The sequence below is a fragment of the Vipera berus genome (assembly GCF_964194415.1).
Source record: "Vipera berus genome assembly, chromosome: Z".
NCBI classification, from domain to species: domain Eukaryota; kingdom Metazoa; phylum Chordata; class Lepidosauria; order Squamata; family Viperidae; genus Vipera; species Vipera berus.
Genome location: NC_138205.1, coordinates 3436499 through 3451044, shown reverse-complemented (window position 1 = coordinate 3451044; position 14546 = coordinate 3436499). Strand labels below are relative to the sequence as shown.

General features: G+C 50.3%; 1 protein-coding gene across 10 annotated transcripts; it reads right to left on the bottom strand.

Moving 5' to 3' along the window:
• Positions 1–58: 58 nt before the first annotated feature.
• On the bottom strand, positions 59–9607 carry LOC308677562 (TERF1-interacting nuclear factor 2-like). 10 transcript variants are annotated; one of them, XM_081344083.1, is made up of 10 exons: positions 9238–9607; positions 8630–8734; positions 8410–8511; positions 6430–6540; positions 5357–5456; positions 5115–5259; positions 4419–4456; positions 3240–3289; positions 1645–1718; positions 59–327 (listed from the first exon to the last, which is right to left on the bottom strand). In XM_081344083.1, exons 1-10 carry the CDS (start codon positions 9442–9444, stop codon positions 318–320), a joined length of 942 nt encoding a protein of 313 aa, XP_081200209.1. In that variant the 5' UTR covers positions 9445–9607; the 3' UTR covers positions 59–317. The 10 variants fall into 10 exon arrangements, 6 of the variants coding, with proteins under 6 accessions (XP_081200209.1, XP_081200212.1, XP_081200211.1 ...); XM_081344086.1 differs by having other exon boundaries at positions 1645–1670; XR_014028518.1 differs by having other exon boundaries at positions 186–327; positions 1453–1718.
• Between the last annotated feature and the right edge of the window lie 4939 nt (positions 9608–14546).

Here is a 14546-nt window from a genome sequence, read left to right as displayed (position 1 = left end):
AGTAACCCAGCTCAGAGTTCCCCTCCCCCACCCCCAGGGACCCCCGCCGAGAAAGGCATTTGCAAACACTTTTTATTTTTCCAGTGCTTTCCAACATTCCAGTTCCCAAAGGCGCCTTGAAACCGCTCACGGTCCTGTCCTTCGCGTTCCCGAGACCAATGCACGAAACGCGTGAGCCCTTCGACGCGCCGCCTCGGCCGGAGACAAAATGCACTCCGCCGTCCGTTTCCTCTTCCGCCGTCCAGATGAAACCCAAGTCCAAACTTTTTATCGTCTTTTCTGAATAAAGGCCTAAAATCGTTGGCGCATGCTGGGCTTCACAAGTCTCTGTTGGAGGGGACAGCCAGAGACGTCAAATCACAACGGAGAACTATTCAATCTTGAAGGAAATAAATAAATCAAAAAAGCCGGAATGTTAAAACGAGGTGGGACAAGCCACCACCAGGGCCTATCCTTGTCCCCAAACTAGCCTTCCCAGGCACCCTTCGTTATTAACGGGCGCTGAATTGGACAGCATCGTTTTGAGTTTCAGGAGTGCCTGGAAATAACAGCAGGTAAATCTTTGTCCCCGTCCCTCAAGTCAGTGTTCTCCACTGTGGGACACTGCAGCTGTGGTGGCCGTCAGCTGAAATACAGGTAGTCCTCGACTTAACGGCAGTCCGTTTAGTGAGTGTTCAAAGATATAACCGTGCTGCGATCGTCGTAAATATGAGTCGGTTCCACAAGCGTTCTAATGTCATCATTCTGACAGATGAAACTTAAAAAGAACGTTTGAGGCGTCGTTTACCCTAAAGGATCTTTTTATTTGAGTCGCTTAATATCGGCACTTAACATAATCGGAGCCAAAACCTGAATTCCCCCTCCCCTGGACAGATAGTATCAAAGCACAATTCCCTCCTCCAATTTACAGTCATCAATCACATTCCCCAATTAGCTTGAATCCCGGGGTTCCTCTCCAATTCTCCAGCCTGCCAATTCTTTTATCAGTTCTGGACTCAATAACCTTGATTCTCACGCTAGGTTTAGTGTTGTTATTTCTAGTTGGACTCTCATTCACATCCCCCCCAAGCATCATCTAACTCTAAAAGGGAAAAAGGCTACATTTTCATCAGTTGTCAATGCAGAAACGTCTGAGGTTAGCAGCGTTGACATCCAAATTTGGATCGTGCGACCGCAGGGATGCTGCAAGTTTTAAGTTTCTCACACCTAACGACCAGTGCAGCATCCCTGCGGTCACGCGATCCAAATTCAGACGCTCGCGCAACCCACTTGAATTTATGACGGTTGCAGCATCCTGGCTTCCCGCAATCCCCTTTTTTGTGACCTTTGGACAAGCGACGGTCAAACAGGGGAAGCCAGATTCGCTTAACGACTGGACGGCTGATTTTTAATGACCGTGACACGCTTAGCCCCCGCGCAGCGAGGAAGGTCGCAAAACGGGGCCAAGCTCACGGAGGGTCGCGCTTCGCGACGGAAGTGATGGGCTCAGCGGCGGTCGGAAGCGGAGGAGGCCCTGTCGATTCCTGCCCCACACGTCGGGGCAAACATGGCGTAAGCCGAGGACCAGCCTGGCCGGAAACTTTGGTCGAGATTGCGTGTTTTCTCAAGTTGAGCGATTTTGAAAGGTGTGCGGGTGTCACTCACGGGCTGCCGCCGTCCCTGAGGTGCTCCTGAAAAGTGGGGATGAGGGTGCGGAGATGGGTGCCCTGGTACTCGCCCTGGTGAGGTGGGGGGGGGGTGGGGGGAAAAAGGGAGGAACACTTGAGCATCTGGCCTCAAGGAGACGCCATCTCACCCCGGGGTGGGGCAGTGTGGCGCAGTGGTTAAAGTGCAGGGTTGCAGGCTAACTCCCTGCCCCAGTGCCAGCAGTTCGACCCTGACTGGCTTGGGGTGGACTCAACCTTCCCATCCTGAGAACCCAGATTGTTTGGGGGGGGGGGCAAGACACTGACTGCAAACCGCCTAGAGGGGGGCTGTGAAGCAGAGTATAAGTTTATGCTTTTTCTCCTTTCCTTCCTTCCTCTTTTCGTTTCCTTCCTGCCTGTTTTTCCTTCCTTCCTCCTTTTCCTTCCATCTCTTTTCTTTCTCCTTCGTTTCCTTCTGGCCTGTTTTTCCTTCTTTCTCGTTTTCCTTCTTTCCTTCCTTCCTCTTTCTCATTCCATCTCCTTTCCTTCCTGCCTGTTTTTCCTTCCTCGTTTCCTTCTTGCTTTCCTCCTTCTCATTCCATCTCCTTCCTTCATTTCCTTCCTGCTTGCTTTTCCTTCTTTCTCGTTTCCTTCTTCCTTTCTCATTCCATCTCCTTCCTTCCCTTCCTGCCTGTTTTTCCTTCCTTTTCGTTTCCTTCCTCCCTCTCCTTCCTTCTCCTTTCATTTTCCTTCCTTCCTTCCTCCCCTTCCCTTCCCAGTGGTTAGAATTCAGTATTGCAGGCTAACTCTGCCGACTGCCAGGAGTTCGATCCTGACCGGCTCAAGGTTTATTTATTTATTTAATTTAATTTATATACCGCCCTTCTCCCGAAGGACTCAGGGCGGTGTACAGGGCAATGCAATAAAATACAATGTACAAAAATTAAAAATATTAAATACTATAGCCCTATTCAATAAATTAATACAAAACTATAAAATACCCCTAAACCCATCAGACCAGGACGGCTTGTTCAAATAAATGTGTTTTTAGGTCCCGTCGGAAGGAGCGAAGGTCGGGAGCCATCCAGAACTCAACCGGTAGACGGTTCCAAAGGTCTGGCGCGGTTGAACTCAGCCTTCCGAGGTCATTAAAGTGAGGACCCAGATTGGTGTTTTTTTGGGGAGGGGGCAATATGTCGACTCTTTAAACGGCTTAAAGAGAGCTGTGAAGCGGTATATAAGTCTTAAGTGCAATTGCTAACCCAAAGGGAGAGAAGAGGTAGGAGGAGGCAGGAGGCTAGGGGCTTAAGGAGGCCTCAAGAACATTCCCACAAACATTGGCAGACCAAGCCAATAGTATGTAAGCAGAGAGCAACCCCCTCCCCTCCTCCTCCTAGCACTGATGATGTTGCCTAGTTGGGTCATGAAACGTCCGCCAGAAAACAACCAAGCTCAGAGAGCACCCAGGACCCCACATTTTAAGGGGTTATCTTGGCTTTAATGCCAAGCAGTCCAGGCTTTCAGCAGGTGAGCCAAGAGCGTTTTTGCCCCTCCATTCCTCCTCTTGGTCTCAATCCCGCCCGCTACCCAACCATCGCTCCGCTTCTTCCTCACCTGGAAAGAGGTGCTTCTTTCGCTTTCTGAATCCGGCACCAGATCTTCAGCTGCATCCAAGGGGGAAAAACAACAACAACAACAAGAGATTTATTTCCTAAACAGAACACCCCCGAGGCCAAGCCTTTACCCAGGGTTAGAGTCTAAATCAGAGGTCTTCAAACTTGGCCCTTTTAGGACTTGTGGACTTCAACTCCCAGAATTCCTTAGACAGCGTGCCTGGCTGAGGAATTCTGGAAGTCCACAAGTCCTAAAAGGGCCAGGTTTGAAGACCCCTGGTCTAAATCAACTTGGAAGATGCGTGGACTTCAACTCCCAGAATTCCCCAGCCAGCAGAAGTGTCTTTTGAGAGCCCGCAGGAACGCCAAGGCCACGAACGCAGGCGCTTGATGGAGAAGTGGACAGTCCCCATAACAAGAAGAAATCTTACTATTGGACGTGGTGAACACCCAGTGGGGTGGGGGGTGAGGGAATTTATTGTTTCATAAAGCAAGCTTTCGAGTGGGAAAACCGGAGGTGGTTTTGCTTCTTCTTTGCTAATATAAACTTTCAGTAAAGTATTACACTCTCGGCAAAAAGCACGTCCCAGGAGTTCCCTTTTTCTGGAAATGCCAGCTGGACAAAATCTTTTTCCGGGGAGTTTTCCATTAGACACAAAGCGTCCCTATCCGTGGCAGTTTCTCACAATCCCAGCCTCTTTTAACACACACACACACACACACACACACAGACCGCACAAAACTTAAGTTGCACAGCTCTGATCCGAGCCGTCATCCTTTCACCGAAGATGCTCCGATTTCTCCTTATTTTGGAAGCAGGGGATAATGGGCCCAAAATGGGAGAGAGACGAGACTCGAGCAGGAAATAGATTTTCAAAAACGGAAGACGGCCGCAACCCCCAAATCACAAGCGTATCGATTCTCTCGCTCGCTGACCCATCGCTCCCCATCCCAGCCTGCCTCCCCCAGCCCTGCTTTTTTTTTTCCCCCTCTGCCCAAACCAAGCTTTTTTTTTTTGCACGTCGAGAATGAGGAAAAAGCCCTGCAGAGTCAGGAGTTAGATCCGCTTGGATTCTTGCGCCGGGTTTGGAGATTGGAACATCAACCGCCTCAGGTGGGACTGGATTTGTACATTTGTGTAACTCTGCAGGGTTGTTGAGGGAGGGATCTCGAAACCTACCCATTTCCGAGTTGACCGAGGACTGTCTGTGGAATTCCCTGAAGGTGACAAAAGGGGATAGGGTGAGCTATTTTAAAAGCGGTACGCCTGGGAAAGAGAAATATAATAAAGGGAAGTCCTTGACTTACGATCATTGCTTTACTGACCGTTCAAAGCTACAACGGCACTGGAAAATGGGGCTCGTTTTTCACATAACTGTCACAGCATCCCCGTGATCGAACTCGGGACACTCGGCAACTGACTCGTATTTACGATGGTCACGTGATCCCCCTTTTGCGGCCTTCTGACGAGCGAACTTAATGGTGGTGGTAGTGGGGGGAAGCCGGATCCACTTAACGACCGGGTTACAGGTCATCCTGAACTTACAAACCGTTCCTTGAATGACCGTTTTGAAGTTACGATATGTGACTTGTGGTCCTTTTTCACAGCGCCCTCCCCCACCCTCCCACTGGTTACGGGATCAAAATCTGGATGCCTGGCAACATGACTCGTATTTGTGACAGCGGCAGCATCCTGGGGGGGTGGCGTGATCCCTTTTTTGCGACGAGCCAAAATCAACGGGGAGAACCAAATTCGTTCCACAACTGCGGAGGGGGAGGGCAAAAAAAAAGTCGCGAAACGGGGGAGAAAACCTGTCTCGCTTACCGACAGAGTTTGGTCGTAAGCCGAGGACCACCCGCGCAGGCCGACCCTTACCCTTCCGAGATGCAGGAAAGGGAATCCTCTCCTCGGCTCCTGCCTGGCTGGGGGGACAAAGGCGGAGAGGAGGGGGAGTCCTCGTCCTCGCTCTGGCGTGGGGCGCGTGACGGATGGGGAGGGGTGGAGGGGGGCTCAGCAAAGCCTAGAGAAGAGGGAGGAGAGGTGAAGGGGCCACAGAAGACCCCCCCATACACCCCACCCCGGGGCTCCCATAAAGGGGCTCCCATTAAAAGAGTTACCTGCAGGCTGGTATCCCATAGCGGTGAAGTACTGGTTTAAAATGGTGGCACTGGGCTGGGGAAGCTGGTGGTGGGCTTGGTGGCTGGCAGCCTCCAACAGCTGGGAAGGAAAGGGAGAGAAGGAGGGGATTTTTTTCTCCCCCCCCCCGTTTCCCGCCCCCCCCCCCGGTCTGGCAAGGAAGGGGTGGTGCGGATCCCGTCGGTTAAAGCACTCCGACAGGCGCGGCCCTGTGGAATATTCTGTCCACTGGTGCCGCCTTGTGCGGGGAGCCCAGAGTTGCGTAAAGAAATCTGTGGGGCTGGTTTTTACTTCGGTGTGTAGCTCGCCGTTACTGTCTTAACCAAGAACTCCGAGGCGGGATTGGCGTATTTTAGCAGACTTTTCCCCTCCCTATTTTCCGCAGGACAACAACCCTGTGAGGTGGGTTGGGCTGAGAGGCAAGGACTGGCCTAAACTCACCCAGCCGGCTTTCGTGCCTAAGGCGAGACTAGAACTCACCGTCTCCTGGTGATTGGGCCAAACTCACCCGGCCGGCTTTCACACCTAAGGTGGGACTAGAACTCACCGTCTCCTGGTGATTGGCCCCAAGTCACCCGGCCGGCTTTCACGCCTAAGGCGGGACTAGAACTCACCGTCTCCTGGTGATTGGCCCAAAGTCACTCGGCCGGCTTTCACGCCTAAGGCGGGACTAGAACTCACCATCTCCTGGTGATTGGCCCAAAGTCACCCAGCCGCCTTTCATGGCAAAGGAGGCACTGGAATTCCCAGTCTCCCGGTGACTACTAACTTAACAACTAGGGAGTCGCCTCACAATGTAGGGAAGGAAGATCGTAAAATGGGGCAAAACTCAAGTGAGCCAATGTTTCACTTAGCAACGTAAACGTGGCCCTCGACGGCGGTGGGTAAGTTGAGGCCGGCAATTCATTCAGCTGAGGCTGGTGGCTTTTGATGCGGGAGGGCCGCAAACCCCAGGTGCCACAAAGCAGCAACGCCACTGCCCGAAGCGCCGTTCCTTCCCCTCGCCCCCCCATCACCTATCGTTCCGGCTCTTCCCCCCAGCCCCCTTTTGTACCTGCTGGAATTGGGGCTCCGGGAGAAGGTGTTCCAGCTGGCAGAGGTAATCACAGAAGAGTTCCTCCATCGCTTCCACGAAAGCTTCCCCGTAATCCCTTTCCAGAAATTCCTAAAAGCCGCAAACAAACAAACAGGACCATCTTTACTGAATACAGAATACCAGAGTTGGGAGGGACCTTGTAGGTTATCTAGTCTGACCCCCTGCTCCAGCAGGAGAAGCTATCCCATTTCCAGTGCTTTTTTTGTAAAAGAAAAAGGTGCCGGAACTCACACACGTCATACAACCCGCCCTTGCCTACACCTACAAGGTTCCATCCCAAAAAGGTGCCGGAACTCCGTTCTGAGCGTTCTATGAGAAAAAAAGCCCTGCCCATTTCAGACAAGAGGCTGTCCATTGTCTTCTTGAAAAAGAGGAGGAGGAGGAGGATTGGAAGAGTCCTTGGAGGTCATCTAGTCTAACCCCCTGCTCAGGTAGGAGACCCTAGACCAGGGGTAGGCAACCTTGGGGCTCTTTTATGACTCGTGGACTTCAACTCCCAGAATTCCTAAGCCAGCATGGCTCAGCATGGAAACCTCTCCATTTCTCCTCAGCGTAGCTGGCTCAGGAATTCTGGGAGTTGAAGTCCACGAGTCATAAAAGAGCCGAGGTGGCCTACCCCTGCCCTAGACCATTTCAGACAAATGTCTGTTCAGTCTGTGTCAGGCCTAAAGGGATGCCCGACCCACCGGGCTTTATAATTTAAAGCCAGACACCTGTCCAGGCCCCGAAGCAGTCTCTGTCATCTTAAAAATTCCCCTTTGAAGCTGGGTTATCCCAATTCAGCCCGTCTGGCCAAAGAGGCAACCAGTGCCTTCGCTGTGACCTGTTTTCCCTCGCGTGGTTCGAGGGTGCCCTGCAGCCGGCAGCAAGAAACGCCTCGTGCGCCCAAGTGGGAAAAGACACCAAGCCCCAGAATGGGGGAATGGCCGGGAAAACCGTTGGCGGCAGCGGCAAAAGTTCACTGCTTTCATCCGAGAAAAGAACACATCCAGCTTTGTCCGTGGTTGCAAACTGCTTGTAGGTTTTGGGGCTCGAGACAGTAGGGAACCAAAATAATAATAATAATAATAATAATAATAATAATAATAATAATAATAATAACAACAACAACAACAACAACAACAACAACAACAACAACAACAAACAACAATAATGAAATTCTGACTTTTGGGATTGGTGGACAAGATTTGTTGCTATCGAAAGTGGTTCTAGACTAACTGGGCAAAAGTAAAAAAAAGAAAAAGCTGAGGCTGCAAGTTTCTTAGCTGGGTTATGCTGGGCTGAAAAGGGCAGGATGATAAGACCCTTTTCTTCTTTTTTCCATTTCATTTCTACGTTGATCATCTCAGTAAAAATTAGACAGGGAGAGATAGAGGAGGAAAAGGACAGGGGTGGGGAGGGGAGAGAGAAAAAGAGACATAGATAGATCGGGAGAGACAGAGAGAGGAAGAGAAAGAGAAGAAAGGGAGAGACAGAGGGAGAGAGATGATACAGAGAAATAGAGAAGTGATATAGGTGATAGAATAGATAAACAGACATAGTAGCTAGATGACAGATAATAGACATAATAGCTAATGACATGATATAGATATATAGACATAATAGCTAGATGACAGATGATAGACAGACATAATAGCTAGTTGACAGATGATAAATAGCTAGATGACAGATGATAGAGACATAATAGCTAGATGACAGATGATAGAATAATAGCTACATGAGAGATAGCTAGAGATAGCTAGATAGATGGGATGGATGGATGAATAGATGGAAGGATGGGTAGTTGGATGGATGGATAAATGGATGAGTTGATGGATGGATGGACAGACGGATAAATGGATGGGTGAACAGAGAGATGGCTGGATGGATGGATAGATTAGATAAGACAGACAAAGGGGTTCAGCCTGCTGTAGATAACCCTTGTCCTCCCAGCCTTACCTGCACATAGATTTCTCTCTCTACGCAGTCACGCAGCAATTTCAACATCAGATTTCTAAACTGTTCGTGGGCTTTTTGTACCATCTTCAGGTCCTGGGCTGTCTATGGATGAAAAAAAAAATGAGAGAGACAGACAGACAGAGGGGATGGATCTTTTCCACAAAGGCAGCGTGGAGGATCCCAGGGTAGGATCTTTTCTACAAAGAGAAGGGAGACTGACTGCGGTGGTGTGGCCGAGCGGCGTCGCGTTCTCTGGAAAGTAGGTGTCCACCGCATGGTAGATTTTCCCAGGGGGCTCATCTTCCTTCAGCATGTTCATGACAATCTGGGCAAAAAAGAGAAAGCGAGAAGAGGGCCTGCGCAGGACGATTTCTTCCTAAAAACCACCTGAGTGTATTTTTTAAAATTAATAACATTAATTAATTAATAAGCGTCTCAAACTGGCTCCCCACTAAAGTCAAAAACGAAGGGAGTGCAATCCGTCAAACTAGAGCAGGGAGGGGGGGTGTCTTTCTCCATCCGGACAAATTTGAAGCCTGCTGGACTTCAACTCCCAGAATTCCCCAGCCAGCACAGCTGGCTGGGGAATTCTGGGAGTTGAAGTGCAGCAGGCTTCAAAGTTGCCCGGATGGAGAAAGACACCCCCCCCCCGCTCATAGCTTGACCTCCTTGCTTAGTCGACCCCAAACGGGGCAAAAGAGGGTTCACGAACCCATCGCTCCCTCCGGCGCCCATGATCCCCTTCCCCGAGGAGCTTTTGGCTCGGTCCTGATCGGGAAGCTCACCCGGCCCCCTCGGGGGTCCCTGTCCTCCCCGGCGGCCGCCTACCTTGGCCTGCAGCCCCAGGCGAAGCTTGGCCAGGTGCTGGAAGGGCACCAGCTCGGGCGCCGCCTCCGCCACGCTCTGCAGGAAGGTCACGACGCGCGGGAAATCCGAGAAGCGGCGCTGGCGGACCACGTGCCAGGCGGCCGCGGCCACCACCCGAAGGGAGACGGCGGCGGTGGCGGCTAACTCGCCCGCCCGGCCGTCGCCCATAGGAAGAACCGCCCGGCTGCCGAAGCGACGCCGGAGTGAGAGCCCGGGCGGCCGGGCGCTGCTTTTTGTCGGCTCGGGCCACGCCCACCCCCGAAGGCACGCCCCGCGTACCAGCGGACCCAATCCTTATTGGCGCTCCAGCCCTGGCAGGAGGCCACTCCCACCGAAGCCACGCCTTTCCGCCCCTCGCGCGCGCGCGCGCGCTCCCCGCCCCCTTCAGTCCCGCCTTCTCCTTCGCGCGCGATTCTCCAAAAGCCCCGCCTCCTACGTTGCCGGCGTCTAGCCTCCCCGCGGGCCGCGCCCCCTGAAGTCCCGCCCCCCCTAGGCTCCGCAGCCACGCCCCGCGTACCAGCGGACCCAATCCTTATTGGCGCTCCAGCCCTGGCAGGAGGCCGCCCCCACCGAAGCCACGCCTTCCCCGCGCGCGCGCGCGCGCCCGCTCCCCGCCCCCTTCAGTCCCGCCTCCTCCTTCGCGCGCCATTCTCCGAAAGCCCCGCCTCCTACGTTGCCGGCGTCCCGCCTCCTCCGCGCACCGCCCTGGCTCTCGGCTCCGCCTTCTAAGCGCTCAATTTCTGCCCCGCCCCGCCCCAGCGGAGGCCCCGCCCCTACATCGCCCGTCGCAATCCTCCCTCTCTCTCTCTCTCTCTCTCTGTCCTGTCAAGGCCGCACAACCCGAAGCCACGCCTTTTTTGCGCTCCACTGCGCGGAGGCCCCGCCTTTGTGGCGCCCTCCCCAGCTGAGGCCACGCCCCTTGGAGCGCCCGGTCCCGCCTTCTTTGTTGTCCAGCCACTTTGTCGTCCAATCAGCGGAGGCTCCGCCCCTAAAGCAAATGGCGCCGGGCCTTCACCGTTCAACGACAGCTTTACGCCCAAAAGGGGCTTACGCCCTGCCTCTCCCCTCCCGCCTCCGCCCCGCTTCTCCGCACACGGAAGGGCGAGCTACTTTCGAACAGGCCTCCCCTTCGGGACTCATCCCGCACCTCCGCTCCTCCCGCAGCCAAACTTCCGCTCTGTTGCCACGGAAACCCGCCTCGCGTTACTCCCACCACCGGCATCGTCACTTCCGGTTTTGGGGGTGGGACGGACTCTCTCTCCCTCCTCCGCTTGAGCGTCAGCGGCCCCTGGTGGTTGTTTGAGGGATATAGCACCAACAGGGCTTCCACCCTCTTGCAGGTCTCCTAGGCGCTGATGGGAGTTGTAGTCCCGCGGGTCTGAGGCTCATGGGATTTAGGGATGACTAAATTCATCCCCAACGTGGCTCCTGGTTTTTTGTTTCTTCATTTTATTTGGTTTCTGTCTGCCTTCCATTCCAAAACCCAGGGCGCCTTGCGTGACAGGCTCTCCTTACAGTTCTCCCCATAACAACAACCCTGCCAGGCAGGCTCAGCTGAAAGAGGGGCGGGCCCAAAGCCCCTCCCAGGGATTTCCCAAAGCTAATCTCCCCCTCCCAGGCATACTGACCTGCAAAGCTGGTTTATTGCACTAAATTGGTCCAGAGTGCTATTTTTCCAACCTTGGCAACTTTTAAGTTAGGTGGACTTCAACTCCCAGAATGCCCCAGCCAGCTGTGCTGGCTGGGGCATTCTGGGAGTTGAAGTCCACCTAACGTAAAGTTGCCAAGGTTGAGAATTGCTGGCTCAAAGTCTTCCTTTTCATTTTCACATAGGCAATTTGGAGAAAACTGTAAGAAATAAAAGAGATAATATCAGAAATTGTGTAACGACATTCTTTGTAAGGTGGGCGATATGAAAATACATATACATAGAATGAAGGCTACTGCTAAGCTTGTAAGCCGCCCTGAGTCTTCGGAGAAGGGCGGGATATAAATGGAATTAAAATAAAAAAATAAATAAAAAATACAAACCCCATCTGTTTTAACGAATAATGGCAAAAATGGAGTAACTTAGGTTTTTAGAAGTAGGGGCTTTGAGGTGTGCAGGATCATTACTTTGAAATATGTAGGTTCTGTAAGAAGCTAGAAGTAAGCGCAAGCAGGAGGAAATATAAAAATAAAGTTAAGGCCAATGCCAGCAAAACGTCACGGTTAACAGGTATATGAAATTAGAAGGGCTTTTTTCTCGGGAGGGGATGAACTGAAATATATTATGTTTAACTTTAGATTCGGATTAGCTGATCGGGATGAGCGGGTGGGCTGTTGAGTTCGATAGGTGTTGTGGGGGGGGAACCAGCTTTGTGAGAGGATAGAAATATGTGCTTTTAAAAACTTGTGTGTGGCTTAATTTCCTCCTACGTGAGTTGGAGGCCACCAGCTTTTTGCAAAAAGCTTTCCTTCATTAAAACTGTCCCTGGAATCCCAAATGAGCCGCATTCCAAACAAAACCTTTTAAAGGTTCTGAGTAGGATCCGCCAGCTGGGGGGGGGACCTCGGGCCAGTCACCTTATCCCAGCCCTAAGAAGGAGGGAATGGCAACCCAATTTTGAAAGAAAAAACAACAACCTTGTCAGCAAAAACCAGGATTCAATCAGATTCCGCTTGGAGATTACATCCACCTGGTCTCTTCTCTTCCCGGGACTGGTGACCTCCAGGCGCCTTTGCTTGCAAGGGAAATCTAGAACCCATCACCTCAAATCTATGGCATTCGATTGCCTTGAGCGTGGTATTCTTTGCTAGGGTGATTTTACACAATTTTGGTACTGTGTTTTGTGTTCACTGTAAGCTGCCCAGGGTCAGGAGAGGTGAGCTGGGCAGCTATAAAAAACTGAAGCAATAAATTACCGTAAGTCAAACTATGGTGACCAAGAACCCTTTTTAAAGTCCACCAAGTTGCCAATTCTCTCCAGTTCTTGGAGATCCAACGGACATTTTGTACCGTGGGAAGAAAATCTTTTTTTTTGTCTTAATCACCCCCTTTCGGCTACATTGGACAATTTCACTTTATTTTGAGGTGGGGCAGCTGTTTCTGGGTCTTTAGATTGTCCGGCAGAAAAACAGAACATCCCAGCTGAGGCTGTTGCAAGAGGAAATTTCATTTGCCAGGGCCTCGAACAAAAATTCAATGCAATACGCAAGATTGCTCTCCTATAAGACATCTAATAGTTATTACATATATAGATAGTCCTCAATTTACCACCACAAATGAGCCTAAAATGTATGTTGCTGAGCGAGACATTTGTTAAGTGAGTTTTGCCCCATTTTATGACCTTTCTTGCCACAGTTGTTAAGCGAATCACTGCAGTTGAATAGAATAGAATACAATAGAATAATGAAGAATAGAATAGAATAATAAAGAATAATGAATACAATAGAATAGAATAGAACAATGAATAGAAAAATAAAGAATAGAATAGAATTAGAATAGAATGAAACAGAATAATAAAGAACAGAACAGAACAGAATAGAATAATAAAGAATAGAATAGAATAGAATAGAATAGAATAGAATAGAATAGAATAGAATAGAACAGAACAGAATAGAACAGAATAGAATAATAAAGAATAGAATAGAATAGAACAGAACAGAATAGAATAGAACAGAATAGAATAATAAAGAACAGAACAGAACAGAATAGAATAATAAAGAATAGAATAGAATAGAATAGAATAGAATAGAATAGAACAGAATAGAATAGAACAGAATAGAATAATAAAGAACAGAACAGAATAGAATAATAAAGAATAGAATAGAATAGAATAGAATAGAATAGAATAGAATAGAATAGAATAGAATAGAATAGAATAGAATAGAAGCTGGAAGGGACCTTGGTGGTCTTCTAGTCCAGCCCCCTGCTCAAGCAGGAGAACCTAACATTTCAGACAATTATTATATGATTATATTTATTTATTTATCTATTTATTTTTGGGACTTATATGCCGCCCTATCTCCCGAAGGACTCAGGGCGGCTAACAACAATAAAAATACAATAATACAAAAGTTAAAAAGAATTAAACTAGCAGCCCCAATAATAAGTTAAAAACATTTTAAAAATCCCTGTCAGTCCAGGTCAGCCTGATGGAAAAGGAGTGTTTTGAGGCCGCGGCGAAAGGACCGGAGATCCGGGGCCATCCGGAGCTCAAGGGGGAGTTGGTTCCACAGGGCTGGCGCTCCCACAGAGAAGGCCCTCCCCCCGGGGGTCGCCAGCCGACATTGTCTAGCCGACGGTACCCTGAGGAGGCCTTCTCTGTGTGAGCGTACTGGACGATGGGAATTTGTTCCCGGCAGCAGATGGTCCTGCAAGTATCCCGGGCCTAAGCCATGTAGGGCTTTAAAGGTAAGTACCAGCACCTTAAATCTCAGCCGGAGGGCAACCGGTAACCAATGCAGCTCATGCAGGAGGGGTGTAATATGGGAGTATCGGGATGCTCCCGTCACTACCCGCGCGGCCACATTCTGCACCAGCTGGAGCCTCTGGGTGGTCTTCAAGGGCAGCCCCATGTAGAGAGCATTGCAGTAATCTATCCGGGAGGTAACGAGTGCGTGAGTGACCGTACGTAGGGCATCTCGGTCCAGATAGGGGCGCAACTGGCGCACCAGGCGAACCTGGGCAAATGCCCCCCTGGCCACAACTCCTATATGATCTTCAAAACTGAGTCGAGTATCCAGAAGGACGCCTAAGTTGCGCGCCCTATCAACGGGAGGTAACACCTCTCCTCCCGTTTGGTATATATATTTTTCCATTAAATTGTGTCTCCAATTCTTGAAGACCGTCTGGACAAGTCGCTGCCAAGGTTTCTCAGAAACGGTTAGTTCAGTGATCATAAAATCAAGGAAGTAGAAGTCAGACATTTACAGGCAGCATCTTGCGAAAGACAGAACAGCTTTAACAAAGAGTTGCACAAAGTTGTGGTTCAGTAGCCGAGCAACTACAGTGCCATTCCGATAAAATGCAGCAGCCGGGATTCTGACTCGCAATTCTGAATTTTATAGTGCAACAAAGAATTAAAAGTGGCCGGAATGACAAGTGAAAAGTTCGGATGACGCATGATTCCCCGTAACTTGGACTTTCTTTTATTAATGTGTTCTAATTCTTTGAAGTCACAAAGCACATTCCCCACAGAATGTAGAGTCTGATTAAAAACTGGCTAAAACTTGCCAAAGTTACAGGGAGTCCTCAACTTATGATGGCCATCGAATCCGAACGGTCA